Source organism: Buteo buteo, chromosome 26 (assembly GCF_964188355.1).
Source record: "Buteo buteo chromosome 26, bButBut1.hap1.1, whole genome shotgun sequence".
Taxonomy (NCBI): Eukaryota; Metazoa; Chordata; class Aves; order Accipitriformes; family Accipitridae; genus Buteo; species Buteo buteo.
Window position 1 is genome coordinate 12,229,367 of NC_134196.1, and position 16,607 is coordinate 12,245,973.

Sequence of the window (16,607 nt, forward strand, 5' to 3'; positions counted from 1 at the left end):
GTGGAAAAGGCAGGAGCCAGGCAAATTCATAATTGTCATTGTGTAGTCCCAAGATGGAAGAGGCTCCTTGAGATGCAGTGAAAACTGAGAACATCCAAAGTGGAGTTGGGAGATGGACACCGCAGTCACCAAAACCATAGCATCTTGGGGTGCCTAAACTTTAAAAAGGAAGAAAACATGAACTACCCGAGCAACTACAAAGACTCTTTTTATGTAGTGATCCCAGGTCTTTTCTCTCCAGAGGTGTGTTTTGTTTTGATCACAATTACTTACACGAGTAGTTTGCAATAGCTTGCTTTCTCAGAATAAAATATTTCCGATGGTATTGAAATAGTAGGCACATGATGAGGGACTTGTGTAAAAAGTCCTTGTAGCATCTACGCTAGCATCTACAATGTAGAAAAATCTACCATAGCTATCTTTTCCTTTCCTAAATCCTTTATAATTTGTAGGTTACAATTATAGCCACTCTGATGCAACCTTCTTTATTTGTTGGCCTATTGTAACTTTTAAAGTGCATGAACATTTTGGTCAGCAGAAGTGCCTGGCATGTCAATGCGCTGAATTTTTACTTAGTGATTTCTATGTATTTAGAATGTGGAATTCCAGGAAAAAAATATTTTCAATTGGGTGTGTCACAAAACAGGCATCTCTCTTTCTCTTCAAGACATTAAAGAGAAGAGGGAAGGACTGCATTTTGCAGAGGGGGAAGTTGCGTATGGTTTGATCACTGAGTGGAGTAGCTAAGTTCACTTGTTTTTCTTATTTAGGCATTGCTACAGGATAGAGTTTAGAGGCTTTAAATTATGCAGCTGTGTGGGTTTCTATTTTCTGCTAGGATGTCCACTGTTTTTTTATAGAGGCAAATGTGGTAACAGACACTTAAACAGATTGTCAGGGCGCAGCAGGCGTGGGCTGCTCTGTAGGGGAAGGTGAGGACCTGAGCTTGAACGCAGCTAGCTCCCAGGGGAAATGGGGGGGGATGCCTGCTTCTTGCCACTTTCACGCCCAGCTCTTTCCATAGCTCTCTGCTGCAAGGTTGGCACTGCAGTCTGTCAGAGCTGGCCTTGGGCACGGGCAGCTGTACCCCTAGGAGACGGAGGGATTGCACTGGAGGGCTTGACAAATTTTTCTGTGATACTTCATGTGTCAGAGCCTTAAAGAGAAACATTAAAGAGATATTGAAGGAAATCAAAGCAACTTAAAGATTATAGTAGCATTTCCCTGCTTCAGTAGTGTCATCAGAATTGCACTGGGGTGAGCAAGTTAGTTTCTGCAGCTGAAGCTGCAGTTTTGTGGTGTGTAGCTAAGCATTTCAAGCTGTTGGTGTCTTACATCTGACTTGGAATGACAAAGATTTGCATCTTTCAGCATTACTGCATCCTAGAGCCCTGCTTGTCAGGGAGATCAAGGAAGCATACTTTACCATCCAGCTTGCTTCTGATCAAAATACTTACGTTGGTCCAGAAAAATCTAAATCATTTTTGACTTGGACATCAAGTTAATACTGTCTCTTTTAACTTGGATTTATTTCAGACTCTATTAATCATTTATCTTTGACTATCCAATTTGTTTTTTCTCTTCCTTATATTTATTTTTCTTGGTTCTTGTCTTTCAAGGATCTTAAGTCTTTGTGTGCTTTGTTGTTACTTTTGCTTGTGTCTTTTTCTACTATCAAAGATGAGACCAGTATTCCTACTTCTCTTAATACATATTTTTCTTCATCCCTGTTTTTGCAATTACTTCATGTGGGGCTTGATAAGACTAGTGGTTCCTTTATAACCCACAAATAAACTTCAGGCTAACAGAAAATGGTAACTGTCTGTCACAGCTGCGGAGGCTGAAGTAGCAGCCCTTCTTTCTAAGTAAGGATGGAAAAGCAGTGATGAGACTTGCCCAGAATCTGGTACTGAATGTACGTCGCTGGGACTTGCAGTAGTTTCTCTTAAAATGTTTTCTTCTTTTAAATTTTGATCCTATCCACTTTGTGTGGATCTAACACTGAGAAAGTTACTAGCTTAAAAATCTACCAATCACTGATCTGTCTCATAATCCGTTGGACAGGTAAATATGGACCTTTACTCAGTGTCATATGAGTGAGCTTTAAACTGAGATACTGAGAAAATGAGTTTTTGTAACCTGTGATACTTACTGGTTTGAGGCTTTTATATGCATGACCTTTAGATTGCATTAGCTTTCTGTTAGTGAGCAACTAGAATATTTATGAGTGTTTTGCTTAAGTTGCTCCATTATAGCTTGCATAACGAGTTCATTACCTCTTCTTATGTGACAGTGATAAGCATTTTTCCCTCTTCTGTTATTACATTTAAAGTACTGTATTTCCTTTAACTTCTAGACAGAGGAATTAAATTTCAAGTTGTATGGCTGTCTTAAAGCTAAATTTCGAGTGTTAAGAACATATCTTTAATACGAAGTGAAGAGGTTTCCTTCATTTTTCCAAGATGTATATATCGAAGTTAGAGAACATTTACTTATCATTGAAATGATTTTGAGGTAAAATTACTTTTTGCCAGTTACTGCACATATCTTTTTGACACTAGCTAAGTAGACTCCTGTAAAGTCTTAGTTCTGAATTAAAGGCGTCAAAGTGGGATCAAAGTTATATTGCTTTGTTCCACTTGTAAATCTTTCATTTTTATTTTTTTGATTTGAGCAACTTTTGTGTTAAGAAAAATAGTGCTCAAGTGCACTGTTTTTATTATTGCAGTAAGTTTTCTCAAAACTTGCATATTTTTTTACTCTCATTTTATAGTATTCCAAAATAGAAATTTGGCGAACAGACTTTGCATTGTAGCCTAAGATTTGAAATGGCTAGTCAGAAGTGTTGAACAGCTTGAGAAGCAGTTTGCATAAACTGTCCTTGAACTTACACAGTTTAGAAGCTTACATTGATTTTTCTTCCTTCCTTTTTTTTTTTGACTAGGCAAGAACTTTGCATCCATCAGACTTGTATTTCAGCGCATAAAGAAATGCAATTCTTTGTAATTTATCTGAAGTTTATGTATATACCTACTCAGTGTTCTCTGACTTGCAGTAGGAATGATAACTCTGTGACAGATTCCTTTTTATGAAGAGCTCTGTATCCCAAGGCGAATATTTGGTGGCTCTAATTCCCTTTCAACTAGTAGGCAACAGATGCCAAAGAATAAACTTTGAACCTTACAAGATGTGGGGAGAGGCAGGAGGGAGAAATCACGTGGTGCTGAGGCAGCATATTGTCCTGCCATGAACAAGGACTTGGGTTTCATGAACAAACCTGAGTCTCGTTCCCCTGTCTGTCGCCACTGTGAGCTTCTCGAAGATGACTTGTGAAGTAATCAGAGCATGGGATTAGGGAGGAAGGAGCAGAACGAGTGGCATTAGTGGTCAGTTGTACTCTGATGATTTATAGAGCACTGAATTCTAGATTGAAGAGGCTGTATTTTCCTTCATGGGTCACGGGGTAAGTGCCTCTCTAGCAATCCATTTGGAGGAGCTAAGTTACAAATGAAGACGTTGGGATTCATATGTGTTGGGAACAACTCCTGTTTTTAAACACCAGGATTCTCCTAAAACTTTCTCTTGGCTAAAATAATGCCTAACTAGTCAAGACTGACATATCAAGTAACAGGCTACATAGGCTAAATATTTACTGTATATAGTTCAGCTTTTTCTGGAGGAATCGGACTTCTTTCCCATAAAACACTTATGAAGAAAAGACTCCATAAATAGGTGGTGAACAGCTCTTGATACAAGTTGTGGTTTGTTGTTTCTGTTCTTGGTTTTGGGGTGGGGGGGGGTGTTTGGTTTTTGTTTGGGTTTTTTTTTTGAAGTGGGTGAAACAGTAGAGGAGTAGGAATGGGAACCTTACAAACTGTGCACTTCAAACACTTTCTAAACTGCCTGCAACAGTAATATATCCTTCTATCTATCATCGTCATTTATTAATTATGTGTTTTGTGAATTCCAGTCTGAATCCAAGCTTTTCAATGGCTCTGAGAAGGACATCGCTTTATCTTCAAGCAAACTTACAAAAAAAGAATCTCTCAAGGTGAATTAATTTCCTGCTAACTCCTCATGGACTATAAATGCATTCACATAGTTTTACCATATTCTCTAATGAGAAGACAAAAATACCAAGTAGTGATGAGACCTATGGAATATTTAAGTATTGTGAGAAGTTGTGGTGTTGATTCTCTTCAAATCTTATTGTACTGTTTCTTGAGTATGGGCTTCTATAATGCAGGCTTTAAGATGTCACAAGATTATAGGATAACTCAGAAGATTATAAGATTCGCAGAGACCCCAGGACATCCACATGCAATGAAATGATGAATTGAATTATCAAAGTTACAATTTGCATGCAGTATCTATGTTTTTTCTACTGCCTTCTTCCCACTGTGTTTTAACAAGACCAAACTCCACTGTTTGGCAGATGTCATGTCAGGAGAAACATAAAATTATTTGCCTCTAAAAGAGGGAGATACAATGTTGTGAATTTCTACTGGGGGGGGGGGGGGAATAATTGGTGAGTAAAGACTACTGATCAGATAATGTATCTGTAAATCTGAATGTAGCCTAAATTTGGCTTTGTACTTTACGCCAGGAAAGGAAGGGGCAGAGGGGGTTTGTTTCGTTGGTTGGTTTTCCCTCTGTGTTTCTAACAGGAGTTTCAAAGTCCTCAGTCTTAAAAGCAAATAACAGAAGAATCTGAAATTGGTTATGTCATAGCTGCTCTTGAAACAGACCATGAAATAGTTGTTCGCACCTTGAAGTCAAATGCTGTTTTAAAGCTACTTCTCTGTATCTGTATTGCAAATTGAGTTTAACTGGGTTTTCCTCAGCTTGTATTGATAGATGTCTTTGTGTGCTCTGGTTTCTGACTTATGGCTGTGGCATTGTAAGTATTTTTATTATTATTTACAGGTTCAAAAGAAAAATTACAGAGAAGAAAAGAAGAGAGCTACAAAAGAATTACTTAGCACTATCACAGACCCATCAGTTATTGTTATGGCTGACTGGTTGAAGGTCAGAATCCAAGTGTGAAACTTGACTTGAAGATGTAGCAGCTGCTTACTGCTTTCTGACCAGAATAGAAAAGACTCAATCTTTTACTTGCTGTTAATTTTTTTCTACAAGCACAGCAGCCACTAATTGCATCCCAGGGTCAATCCTAAGGGAATAATAGAGAAACCTAGCTCCCACTTACTGTAGTCACCATAGTCACATGCATCTTGTGTATAGCCATTAACTTCAGATGAGTTGGCTTTACAATTCTTATTTTGTCCTTTTTATTTTACACTTTGAATTGAAGCTCTGTAACAATAGTGAAAATGGTTCAGTCATATTAGATATTTGAGTACAGATTTCTTTGTGTATTTCTGGTAATTTTCCTTTCCTCTCTTAAGAACTAACTGTCCTCTAATACTGGTACAAAAGGTGAGGAATTGATTTCTAAAAGATAGTAGTCAGTGTCATCAACAGTAGTGCAGTTTCTATATTTGTATATAATTCCTTAAATTTGTGAATATATTCATTGGAAATTGTACAAGAAAAAAGATCTGTTACCCATTTTTACAGTTTGCTCCAAACAATAGCTTGCCTGGAAAAAGTTTCTCCAGCTTTTGTAAAAATCACTGTAAACAGGCTAAAACATTGCTCACATGTCAAGTTGGCATTCAGTCATACAGACACAAAGTAATTAGAATCCAGAGTTGATAGAATTGATGCAAGCAGTCTAATCAGTTGTGCAAATTCAGGGACTTGAAAGGATCTTACATTTCACATATGGGTTGAAGCTAACAGCTGTTATAAGAGGTTTCATCTAAGAAATTCAAATATATCTGAGTTATTTTGTGAATATCCTGTTTTTCTTATCAGATGCCTGCCCTGTTTTCAGAGGAGCTCTGTTTCCAAAGGTTATCGTGTCTTCCTGCTAGTGATAAAATATGTTCCAGATAGGAAAACTCATGAAGGTTTCAGATGTATAGTCATACTTCCTATATCTGGATGTGTGTATACCCATTTGTAGAATAAGTATTCATCAAGAAAGAATAGAAGAGTGAGCATTGAAACTGTACCTTTGTATTGTCTTTGATAAACCTGGGTAAACTTTTGATAGACCTGATAAACTTTGAAATAAAAACTAGTAAGTAATTTCAATTTTAATTTTGTTAAGGGGTATGGTTTTGGTATTGGCTTCACTGAGATGTAACAGTAACTGTTTATCTTCTAGATTCGTGGTACCTTGAAAAGCTGGACCAAACTGTGGTGTGTACTGAAACCAGGAGTGTTGCTTGTTTACAAAACTCCCAAAAATGGCCAGTGGGTAGGAACAGTGCTCCTGAACGCTTGTGAACTCATTGAGAGGCCTTCTAAAAAAGATGGCTTTTGTTTCAAACTTTTTCATCCTTTGGAGCAGTCCATATGGGCTATAAAGGTTAGTGGTAGCATATATGGTTCTTAACAGATGACTAGTATTAGCCAGCTATGAGTAAAGACAACCTTAATGAGAAGCTGAACTGCATTTTTTGTTGTAGCTTTAATGGTTTGTTTATTGCGAATACAAGTGTTCAACATCTAGTCCTCTTCATCACAAAAAGTATTTGATTTATGCTTCTCTGTATACTTAAACAGCTTCAGAATTGTGGTGTGCAGAGGGTTGCCATTGAAGAGGTTAATGCCATCACTGGCAATCATGTAAGTGGGAGGAATGAGTGTATAACATTGTATTTGACGTCAGTTGAATCTGAAAAATTAAGGAGGGAAGTGATTTGCCAAAATGAAAGAGCTGAGATGTGTTATAAACATTTCTTGGCTTCCAACCCTATATTCATGTAATAAAATGTCAGCCTAGTTCAATTTGCTTGTAAGAGTAGAAATTCAAATGACATCCTTGTGCAATAATAGCTTATATTGCAACTTGTTAGCCAGTTGTGTTCCTTTTGGGCTACAATTTTAGGAAGATAAATGTTTTCCTTCAATTCTGATGTCTGTTTGTTTTGTCACATGTGGCATAATATTGTGAGGAGCTCTTACCTGTAAGTGTTGAAAAGCACAGCGTGTTCTGCACAGCAAAGGTTTATTTCCATTTCTTATAAGAATCTTTAAACAATGAGTAATAGCAAACATGATACTCTAGTAAATGAACTATTGTAGTCCTTGTTTTATGTTTGCATATGGAGGGGGGTGCAGAAGCACAGCACAAGTGAACATACTTACCTCCTGAAATGACATCTTGCTTTAGATGAAATTACTGTACAGTATTAGGACCCTTGTCATAATAAATTAATTATGCCCTCTGCAACATACCTGTTCAGATAGCTACTAATTGTGAGATTGTATCTTCTGAACCTTAAATTGATATAGATGTACTGTTGCTTCTGTAGAATATGCTGCATTGATTTTGTCTTCCTTATCTCAGACTGGGAAGTCAGTCAGCTAGTATAATTCCTGATGTTTGTTTGTGGTCTTTCTGAATTGTTATCATTATCAATGTTATCTAAATTTACCAAACTAAGATCAAATCTTCTGTAGCTGCTTTTGAATCTTATGTCAATATTGCTTAGGAGGACTTTTCACTAATTAGTGGTGATTTCACATTTGCAGAACACAGACTTCATATACCTTTTCAAAGCTATAGGGTTTGGTGTTAACGTGCTTTAATTATTTATGATCATGTATACATACATTGCAAAGTGGTGGCCTGTCTGCAGAAGATCACAAATCAGTCTTATATTTCTTTATTGCTTGGCAATGAGAAATGGATTTGTTTGTTTTTTTAACTAGATATTTAGAATTTAGAGGACATGCCCCACCAGATTTTTACTTTTTTAAGGTAGGTCAAATTTTGAACCTGAACAAGTTGATATTGTCCATTCTAAATGTGCTGAGAGCTGGAGTGGCGTTTGTTCATTTTGGTATGGCTATTTGCAGTTGAGAATTACTGGATTTAATTAGACGAAAGGCCTTGAATTTTGAAACCTTTTTCTGCCTTGTTTACCTAGTCAATTATAATGTCCTAGTTACAGATTTATTATCATGAGGCAAGCTTTCATAAGCGTAACAGCAATTGACTGATTTACAGAGTAGATTTACCAGAAGAAGCCTGAAGTCTAAGGCAAAATGACCCTTGTTTGCAGTCAGTGCAGGAAGATGACATTGCAAGAAACATTTACACAGGTATAAGTATTGTAGGAGATTTTCTCACTTGAGCACACTTCGCATAGTGTGTCCTGGCAGACTGCAAATTCTCTTCTGCAGTAGTTTGTGGCCAGTCACTTCACACACTCCCTTAAGCCTGTTGCTGTGGTCTTTGATGTTCCTCCTGCACTCTGAGGTAGCTGATGCACTGTACCTTGTTCTGTCTTCCTCATGTGCCCCGTCCTGATGCCATTTCAGTTTTCTACAATTAATAACTAGGAAAGTTACTGCAAATGGTTTTTCTGAAGTAAATTTAGTCAAGTGTGACTGCTTATCAGTTTTTATTGCTTCCTCTGAATGTTCATGACACTTGAGTTTTATTGGCATGAATGTTCTCTAGGAAGTGAACTTCAAAGTTTTTCTTTAATCTAGTGGAATTTTTAACTCGCCCACTACCTTGTATTGCAGTAGTTGTACTATCGTTCTGTCAGGAGCAGAGACAGTTCAAATAAAGTCACCTAACAAATGGAAACTAATGTCTCTCTTGTACAGAACACTAACATACTGAAAATTGATTTTGAAACCATAATGGGTGATATCAAAGAAAAATATCCAGTGCTTTTTGGAACAGTAATCAATTAGAGGAAATGAAGATCCACAAGCAGTTATTCCAAAATAAGTCAACCTGCTCAAATGTTCACTGCAAATTATTCATTTGATTTTAATCAATGCATTGTCAAAGCACCTAGGGTGAGTGTAGCTTTCTTGCATTAAAAAAACCACAAACCTGAACACCAAAACCACACTTCATCTCCAAATTATAGTTGTTTGGTACAGAGTAAGCAGTGTACCCTGCATGCCCACAGTATAACCCTAAAGGGGAGACCTCGCGGGCAGAGATCTGCCATTAGTCCGTGTCCCGTGACCTGAGAGTTTTGAGGACTTGCGATGGCCGAGACCTTTGCTGGTGCACCTGCGGTGCCGCAGTCCCCTCCGTGCAGCCCCCCCAGGACTCTCCCACCCCTGCCTGGGGCTGTGCTGTGCGTGGTGCTCTCCCCTCCCCAGGGGCCCGTCGAGAGCCAGACCTCTTCCCTGCCTGCCCGCCCTCGGGGCAAGGAGTGCTCACGCATGGGGTTGTCCCCCCTGGTTCTCGGTACCAGCTAACTCCTAATCCCCGTGTTGCCGCTTCGCCAAAGACTTTTCGTAGGCCCACCTTTCCGCTCGCTCGGAGGGAGACTGAGGTTTGGAATCTTGTTTCTAACACCCAAGTTGCTGATAACCCGTACTGACTGTTCGGGAGTTTCTGAACATCATTTACACCAGCACTAGCTTGCCTGTATTGGTATTTAACTGCCACCAAGACTCCTCGTTACCTGCCTCTTGCCCTCAGAAATGTTCTGGCTGTTTCATTTGCTTGCTTCTAAAATATCTGCCTTTATCTGCTTTTGCTCAAAACTTCTGCTGGCTTTCCAATTCCCTCTTCTAAGCCTTGTACTGGCTTTTCATTAGGCTTCTCTGGGGGAAATCAGTCAAGACCAAAATGTGTTAACTCATTAGTTAGGCAGGCTTAACCCAGCTTTCAATGATAGCTTTCAAGTATGTTTAATACAGCCCTCTTTGCCTATCAGTTGTCTTAAAGTTACCATAGGTAAACTTTTTTTGAAGGGGCTTTAAAATGGTTGTTTAGCTTTTTATTCCAAAATGAAGCTTGACAGAGATGGAAAGGTCTTTTGGATTTTTATTTTTTTTGCCTTTTAATTTGTGAAGTAGTGAAAATTAAACTTTGACATTTGACATTCTCTGTGTGTCTTTTGGTTGAACAAAATATCATGGTGTCCTGCTGATACCCTTTATAGAGAGACTTAAGCATCTAAATATCTTTTATGGACCTGGGCATCATCTCTTCTTTTTTCTTATTTAAATGCCAAGCCTTTAGTTAGGCACCTAAATATTGTGTGGACTTGAGTACTGAATAGGTAGACAGGTTGAAAGGGAAGGAGGGAGGGAGAAAGGACGAGTGGGTTCCTATAGCAATACACAATGTTTGAGTGGGAGGAATTACTTCCATTTTATTTAAATATTGATTGGCTTACCTGTCTTCTGAAGACAGGCAAAAATCATGCGGTTTTGGAGCATAGCATGCTGCTCAGACACTAAACACATTGTCGCGTAAAATAAGCCTGAAGTGGATCACTGAAGGCGGCCTCCCGTTCTCTGCAAGGGTTTGGCTTGCCCTCGTGTCTCTCTGCGCTGTGAACCATAGCATCCGTGTAGGAATTGAGAGGAACCTTTGCTCTCATCAAGAACAAATGGGACTGGTGAGGGAAGAGCCAGCTGCTGTACAAATGTGGGGTCTTCTACTAGTCAGCATTTGTGGTAGATCAGCTCTCTTAAACCACCCCACAGATATGTCTTTTGTTTTGCTTGCTTTCAGTCTTACCTCTTCAGCTGAAATACTGAGCTGAAGAGGAATAGCTTGTCCCTTGTGAGCTCTCAACACCCAACTGCAGGAATCGCCAGACAGAGGGTGACTGCCCCATGGCTTTCCTTTTGATGCTTTTGTCGTCTTGCTATAAGTAGCATCAGCAGAGCATTTCCAAGTTACTGTGCCAAGTCTGATTTACAAAAAAGAAAAACCACCAAAAATTATTGGAATCCCAAAGACCATTCTTTTTAAAGTGGGGTTGAATTGGGAGCTATACTTAGAATGAAGTCTTTGAAGAAGAAATCCAGTAAAAGAGGGCTGTCCATCTTTCCATTCATGTCTTCATTAGATGTTGCTGAGTGACAGTAAATAGCCCTGCAGTGTGTCAGCTTGTTATTACATTGAATAATAAACTGTAAAACTGAATTAAAATATCTGATGCTGTTGTTTGTTTTGTGTGTTTCAAGGGTCCCAAAGGTGAAGCAGTTGGTTCTATAACTCAGCCATTGCCCAGCAGCTATTTGATCATCCGAGCTGCTTCAGAATCAGATGGTAAATATATATATCAGAGTTTTTCCACGATGACAGCAGTTAGTTATTAGAAAGAGATGGTTTCAGTTGTCTTACTATGTCTATTACAGCACTGTCATTACAGCTTAATTGTTGTTGAGGTTATCCCTTAAGTTAGTGCATTCAGTTGTGTTGGTACTAGTAGTTTTTAATGGTTATTAAAGGAAAATTTTGACCTGAAGAAACTGTCATTGAACTCCTTGCAGTTTCCTTGCATTGGCTGGGTAGAGGAGGGGGACAGGGTTCAGTTTTAAATATATTTATGTATGTCTAAATACTCAAGCTAGTGCCTTTCTGAAGTGCTAATGTGGACATTCTTTTTAATGAAAGCATTTGTGTGTTATAAAGTGCATCAGTTGCATAGAGTTCTAGTAGTAAAAATTCCCTCAAAATATAGTTTTGTTAACACCCTTTATCACTGGGGAGGTGGTGGTCAATATCAGTGCAACCATCTTCAAAGGTTACAATGAGGAAACAAAACTTAAGACTGTTGTGTAATCTTTCTAGCAGCTGCCTACCTTCTGCTGGTTGATTAAGCATACCCCTGCAGACTTTAAAAACAGGACTTTATTTGCCTTCTGTATTGAAAAATGTATTACATATATGGAAATGTAGACATAAGGAGTGGAAAGAACACACAAATTTGTTTAGTTACTTTTTTTGCCAAAAAAAATTAATTTAGAATATCTGCTATTTTATATTGCAATGGCATTTATATGCTGTCATCATATTGATGTATTACATCAATAAATTTTGCCAACTGATGCAGTTACTTAATCTTCAAAACTAGAGCAGGGCTGTGGGCAACTTTGGAGGAATTCAACAGTCAGGGCTTGGGTGGAACCATACTTGCATTAAGGAAGAAATACTGGAATATGCTCTAACAGAATCATGATTTACCTTGCTTGTCCTATGCTTGAAGCATCCCTTGTACTAGAGCTGGGTAGTTGTGAGTCGTTTTTATGTCCCCACCAGATTATAAAATCCAATGCATGTAACATGGAACAACTCTGAAGTGTGTTTTCAAAGACAGTGTAAGCAGACCCAAAAGGATTGTGAAGTTAGGAAGTGGAAGTTGTATAGCTCAGTTAAATCCTTAATTTTTAGTCTAATAATGAATTTGTCTTTAGGCAGGTGTTGGATGGATGCTTTGGAGCTGGCACTGAAATGTTCAAGTCTGCTTAAACGTACAATGATTAGAGAAGGTAAAGAACACGATTTGAACTCTTCAGCAGACAGTACTCATGTCTCTTTCTATGGTCTGCTTCGTGCTAACAACTTGCACAGTGGAGAAAACTTACCGTAAGTGAATTAATTACTAAACCTAATTGCCCTTTTGGCAGAACCTTGTAGTGATAACTTCTCCACAGGGAGAACCTCCTTCTAAGGTTGTGGTTCTTTTTGCTCCTGAATTCTCTTTATATGCCTTATTTCCACTGTAGTTTATATTGTATGTGGATAAAATGAAAAAAAAAAAAAAAAATCTTTTTTCAAGCAAAGTGGGTACAGAGGAAAGTTTGGCCCAAGGAACTCAAAAGTTGAGTATCACATCAGTAAGTTTAAGTACTCAGTTAAACTGTTAAAAGTTTAAATCTTTTGTATCTTGAAGTTGGTCTCTTATGTTAGCTTCACCTGAAAATAAGAAGTTTAATACATGTGACAACAGTTGGTAGATGTGAATATAAGTTGCTGTTCTTTGGTTAAAGAAATGACTAATCCTATTGTTACTGAAGTGGTTTCAGCATGGCTCGGCTTTGAATCATCAGATGGATGAATAATGATTCAGTCACCCTATTATTATATTAAATGCACAAAAGTTGAAATTATCTGGTATCACCTGCTATCTAATGTCTGAGTGCCCTTGAGTAACTCCCTGTTTATTTCAATAAATACTCTCATCCAGATTTTTGGGAGCATAAGCTTTTGTGGAAATATATTATTAAACAAGCATGGCGAATGAATGGTGTTTTCAAACACTTCAGTTGTGGTACCAAAGTGCATTAGAAAACATAAAATATTTAGTCCTTTATTTGAAATAATTGGGTCTGAAGCTTGCGCTATGCAGTTTCTCTCAGTAGTTTTCCACCAATTCAATGTACTTTCAGGTGGACGTAAATTTATTTCAAATAATCCCTCCCACCCATGAAGAGTTAGCTGCCCATCTGTCTCTTCTGGGTGGGCAGGGATTTTTTACTGCTATTAAGAGCACACTCCTGTATTTGAGACAGAAGACCTAGACTGCAAGAAATGACAATTTTTTCTGGCATAGATAGCCTAGGAAAAGCACAAAAAGGCAAATTATTGCCCCCTGTCCAGTTGACCAAGCAGGCTCAGCTACAGTTTTGTTCCTTCTATTATCTCATGGAAACCATAAAACTGCTGTGTACAATTCAGCTGGAGATCTGTACTCATGAATAGTAGTTTGATATCAGCAGCTGGCCCAGATTACAATCACAGCAATTAGCTACAACTGTTAAGTCTAATTAAGACTAATGGTTTAATTAAGTAGATCTTTGGATATAGCATATTCGAAGAGTGTGCTTAACTATCTAAGCAACAAAACCTGCAGGCCTAATTTTAATGGGGTTGGCAAGAGAGAAAGAAGAAAGGTAAAAGCAATTTTAGCTTCAACTGAGAGCTAGCTTTTAAAAGTACATTAATAGCAAGAGGGGGTCCACAGAATACATTGGACTGATACTTGAAGGTGGTCACCTGAAAAATAGGGATGAAGAAGAAGCAGAGACACTCAATGCTTTTTTGAAGGAGGCTGAGAGTTGACCTCGTTGCTCTCTCCAGCTTCCTGAGAGGGGAAGTGGGGAGGGAGGGTGCTGAGCTCTTCTCCCTGGGATCCAGTGATGGGACACATGGGAATGGCTCAAACCTGTCCCAGGGGAGATTTAGACTGGACGTTAGGAAGCATTTCTTTACCGAGAGGGTGGTCAAACACTGAAACAAGCTTCCTAGAGAGGTGGTCGATGCCTCAAGCCTGTCAGTGTTTAAGAGGCATTTGGACAATGCCCTTAATAGCATGCTTTATCTGTTGGTCAGCCCTGAGGTGGTCCAGCAGTTGGACTAGAAGACTGTTGCAGGTCCCTTCCAATGTAACTATTCTAAACTTGGTGCATTTGACACAGTTCAGTGAGAAGAGCGCATCCTATATGCTTCCAGCAAAGCTAGTTTGACATTGCTGCCACGTCAGGCTTGATGTTAGCAATTTTAGTGTGTATTTTATTAAGATCCTGGTTTGGAAGCATGAAATTATTGCGTGAAGATTCATTTAACCTTTATTTTTTGTAGGTTAAATGACAGTGAAATTGAAAGGCATCACTTTAAAGATCAAGATATGTACTCTGACAAATCTGATAAGGAAAATGACCATGACCACGAGGAATCTGATAATGATGGATTGGGGAAAAGTGAAGAAAGTGATAGCGACACATCGGAGCGACAGGATGATTCTTACGTTGATCCAGAACCAATTGATGTCAAGGAAACTACTTATTTAGAACAGAGTCATGAAGAACTTGGGGAGGTAAAAGTGCTGTTGATGTAATGAGCAAGCAGCTTCTCCAAATAAAAAGCTGATATTTTAGGGGTCAGACTATGCCTGAAAGCTGACTTGCAGGATTGGCTTTCATATTTTCAGCAATAATGGGGGAAAAAGTTCTGTTCACCCATGTTCTGCTTTGCTTTGCTACTCTTGTGCTTGTGTCTGAGATTTTAACAGATAATGAGTTTATCTGGAGTATTGCTCAGACAGAAGGTGCTCAGTTTGAAAGGGCCACCTACAGCAGAAGCTGACCATGTCTACCCATCTTTTTGTTGTTATTTCTATTTGGTTTTTATTAACTTACTCCTGTTTTTTTCTTCAATTAAAAATCTTCAAGTTGAATTAATGCAAGCTGACACTTTTTTCTACTGCAAGAGAGGAGTTAAGCATCCTTGGGGTCTGCAGAATTCAGTGGAAGGCTTGCTGTGTTTCTTATGTCACCTTGCATTTTAATATGATGCCCCAGAGCTGCCATTCCACTTCTGCAGGTTGTCTACACAGGCAAATACAACGGGGTTTTGTATGTTTTACTTGCTATAAAGATACCAAAAAACTTGGTAACAGAAATTGAGATGAGCTTTTTCACAGATCTCCCCTTTCTTCTCAGGTGCTAACTATGAGGGGTTTTTTTTTTTTGTATTGATGGGACAGAAATACTTTGTGCTTTATTGCTTTCTAGTACTGTTTCTAGAAGAAGCAGTAGTTTAGGAAAAGTTGAGGAGTTGACAATAAATTCTTGACTGTGTGTTTTAGAACTGTTCTGGAAAGAGGGCTGCCTTTCTTACAATCTTTGCTTTTGATTTCAGAAACTGCAAGGAAGAGCATCTCCCCTTTTCTTGGTCAGAAAGGAGCATATAGTAGTGTGGCTGCTGGTGTTGCTCACTTACCCCTAAGTAGTGGTTTTCTTTAAGGGAAACCACCAATACTGTTGACTGGTCAAGGCAGTGAAAAGCAAAAATGTGGCAGCTTTCATGGTGGGGAAAAGTTGGTAGAATGAACAGCCCTTTGCTATGTAAGACCTGCACATGAGAACACAGAGTAATATACTTGATGCCTAGGAAAGGACTAAGGAAGGATTTCTGAGCAAAATTCAACCTCAAATTTTTCTGGTTCAGGGCTGATGAAAACAAATGCGGTTTTTAATGCTGAATAGTACATCTATCATACTTCATTAAAGATGTATCATAAGTGTATTTAGAGAAACTTGATTTTTCTTCCATAGTTGCTTCAGCTTCTCAGAGTGGTTCATTTTAAGTATCCGTTTTCCAATCTCATCCTTGGAATGTGTTGACTTGTCTTCTGGAGGATTATTTTCTTTCACCTTTCTGTAAGCAGTTTCTTGTTCATCCTAGGCAGGGGAGGCTGCTCAGACAGAAGTAGTGTCAGAAGAAAACAAAAGTCTGATCTGGACACTGTTGAAGCAAGTCCGGCCAGGAATGGACTTGTCCAAGGTTGTACTGCCTACGTTTATCTTGGAACCTCGTTCTTTCCTGGACAAGCTGTCTGATTACTACTACCATGCAGACTTTCTGTCCGAGTGAGTCAATCCTATCTCTGGTTTTCATTCTTTTCATTTTTGTAAACTAAACTGGGGTAATGGTGTATACTGAAAAGTTTGATCCTCTCTACTTAAACTGTGTCATAGACTGCTTAGAGTTTGAATGTTTGTCTGACAATGTATCAACCATCAGATATCCTTGTTTTCTGGAAGCTAACTGCCTGAGAGCTCGTATGGTACATCTTGAAGTCTGGCCCCTCTTGGTAATTTAATAGCAAACGTGTTGCAGACATTTCTGGTTTAGCTTTTGGAGACTGGTTAGAAGACTTCTCAAACTTAGTTTAATTTTTTTTCTCTAAGAGGTATATTTTAAATGGTAAAACAGTACCAGTTAACCTTTTTAATACAGTGTTAAGTTCCAT

At 38.5% G+C, this 16,607-nt stretch overlaps 1 protein-coding gene across 11 annotated transcripts in view; it reads left to right on the forward strand.

Annotated features, from left to right (window-relative positions):
• The window catches only part of OSBPL8 (oxysterol binding protein like 8), a 95,309-nt gene that overhangs the window by 64,067 nt on the left and 14,635 nt on the right, over positions 1-16,607 (forward strand). For 9 of the 11 annotated variants that reach the window (XM_075058102.1, XM_075058107.1, XM_075058104.1 and 6 more), the window contains 8 exons: positions 3,971-4,051; positions 4,927-5,028; positions 6,236-6,439; positions 6,637-6,699; positions 11,035-11,119; positions 12,268-12,439; positions 14,435-14,669; positions 16,040-16,224. In XM_075058102.1, the coding sequence (XP_074914203.1) occupies positions 3,971-4,051; positions 4,927-5,028; positions 6,236-6,439; positions 6,637-6,699; positions 11,035-11,119; positions 12,268-12,439; positions 14,435-14,669; positions 16,040-16,224 (1,127 nt within the window). The remainder of the gene's footprint in view (positions 1-3,970; positions 4,052-4,926; positions 5,029-6,235; positions 6,440-6,636; positions 6,700-11,034; positions 11,120-12,267; positions 12,440-14,434; positions 14,670-16,039; positions 16,225-16,607) is intronic. The other 2 variants (XM_075058101.1, XM_075058110.1) reach the window with 1 other exon arrangement.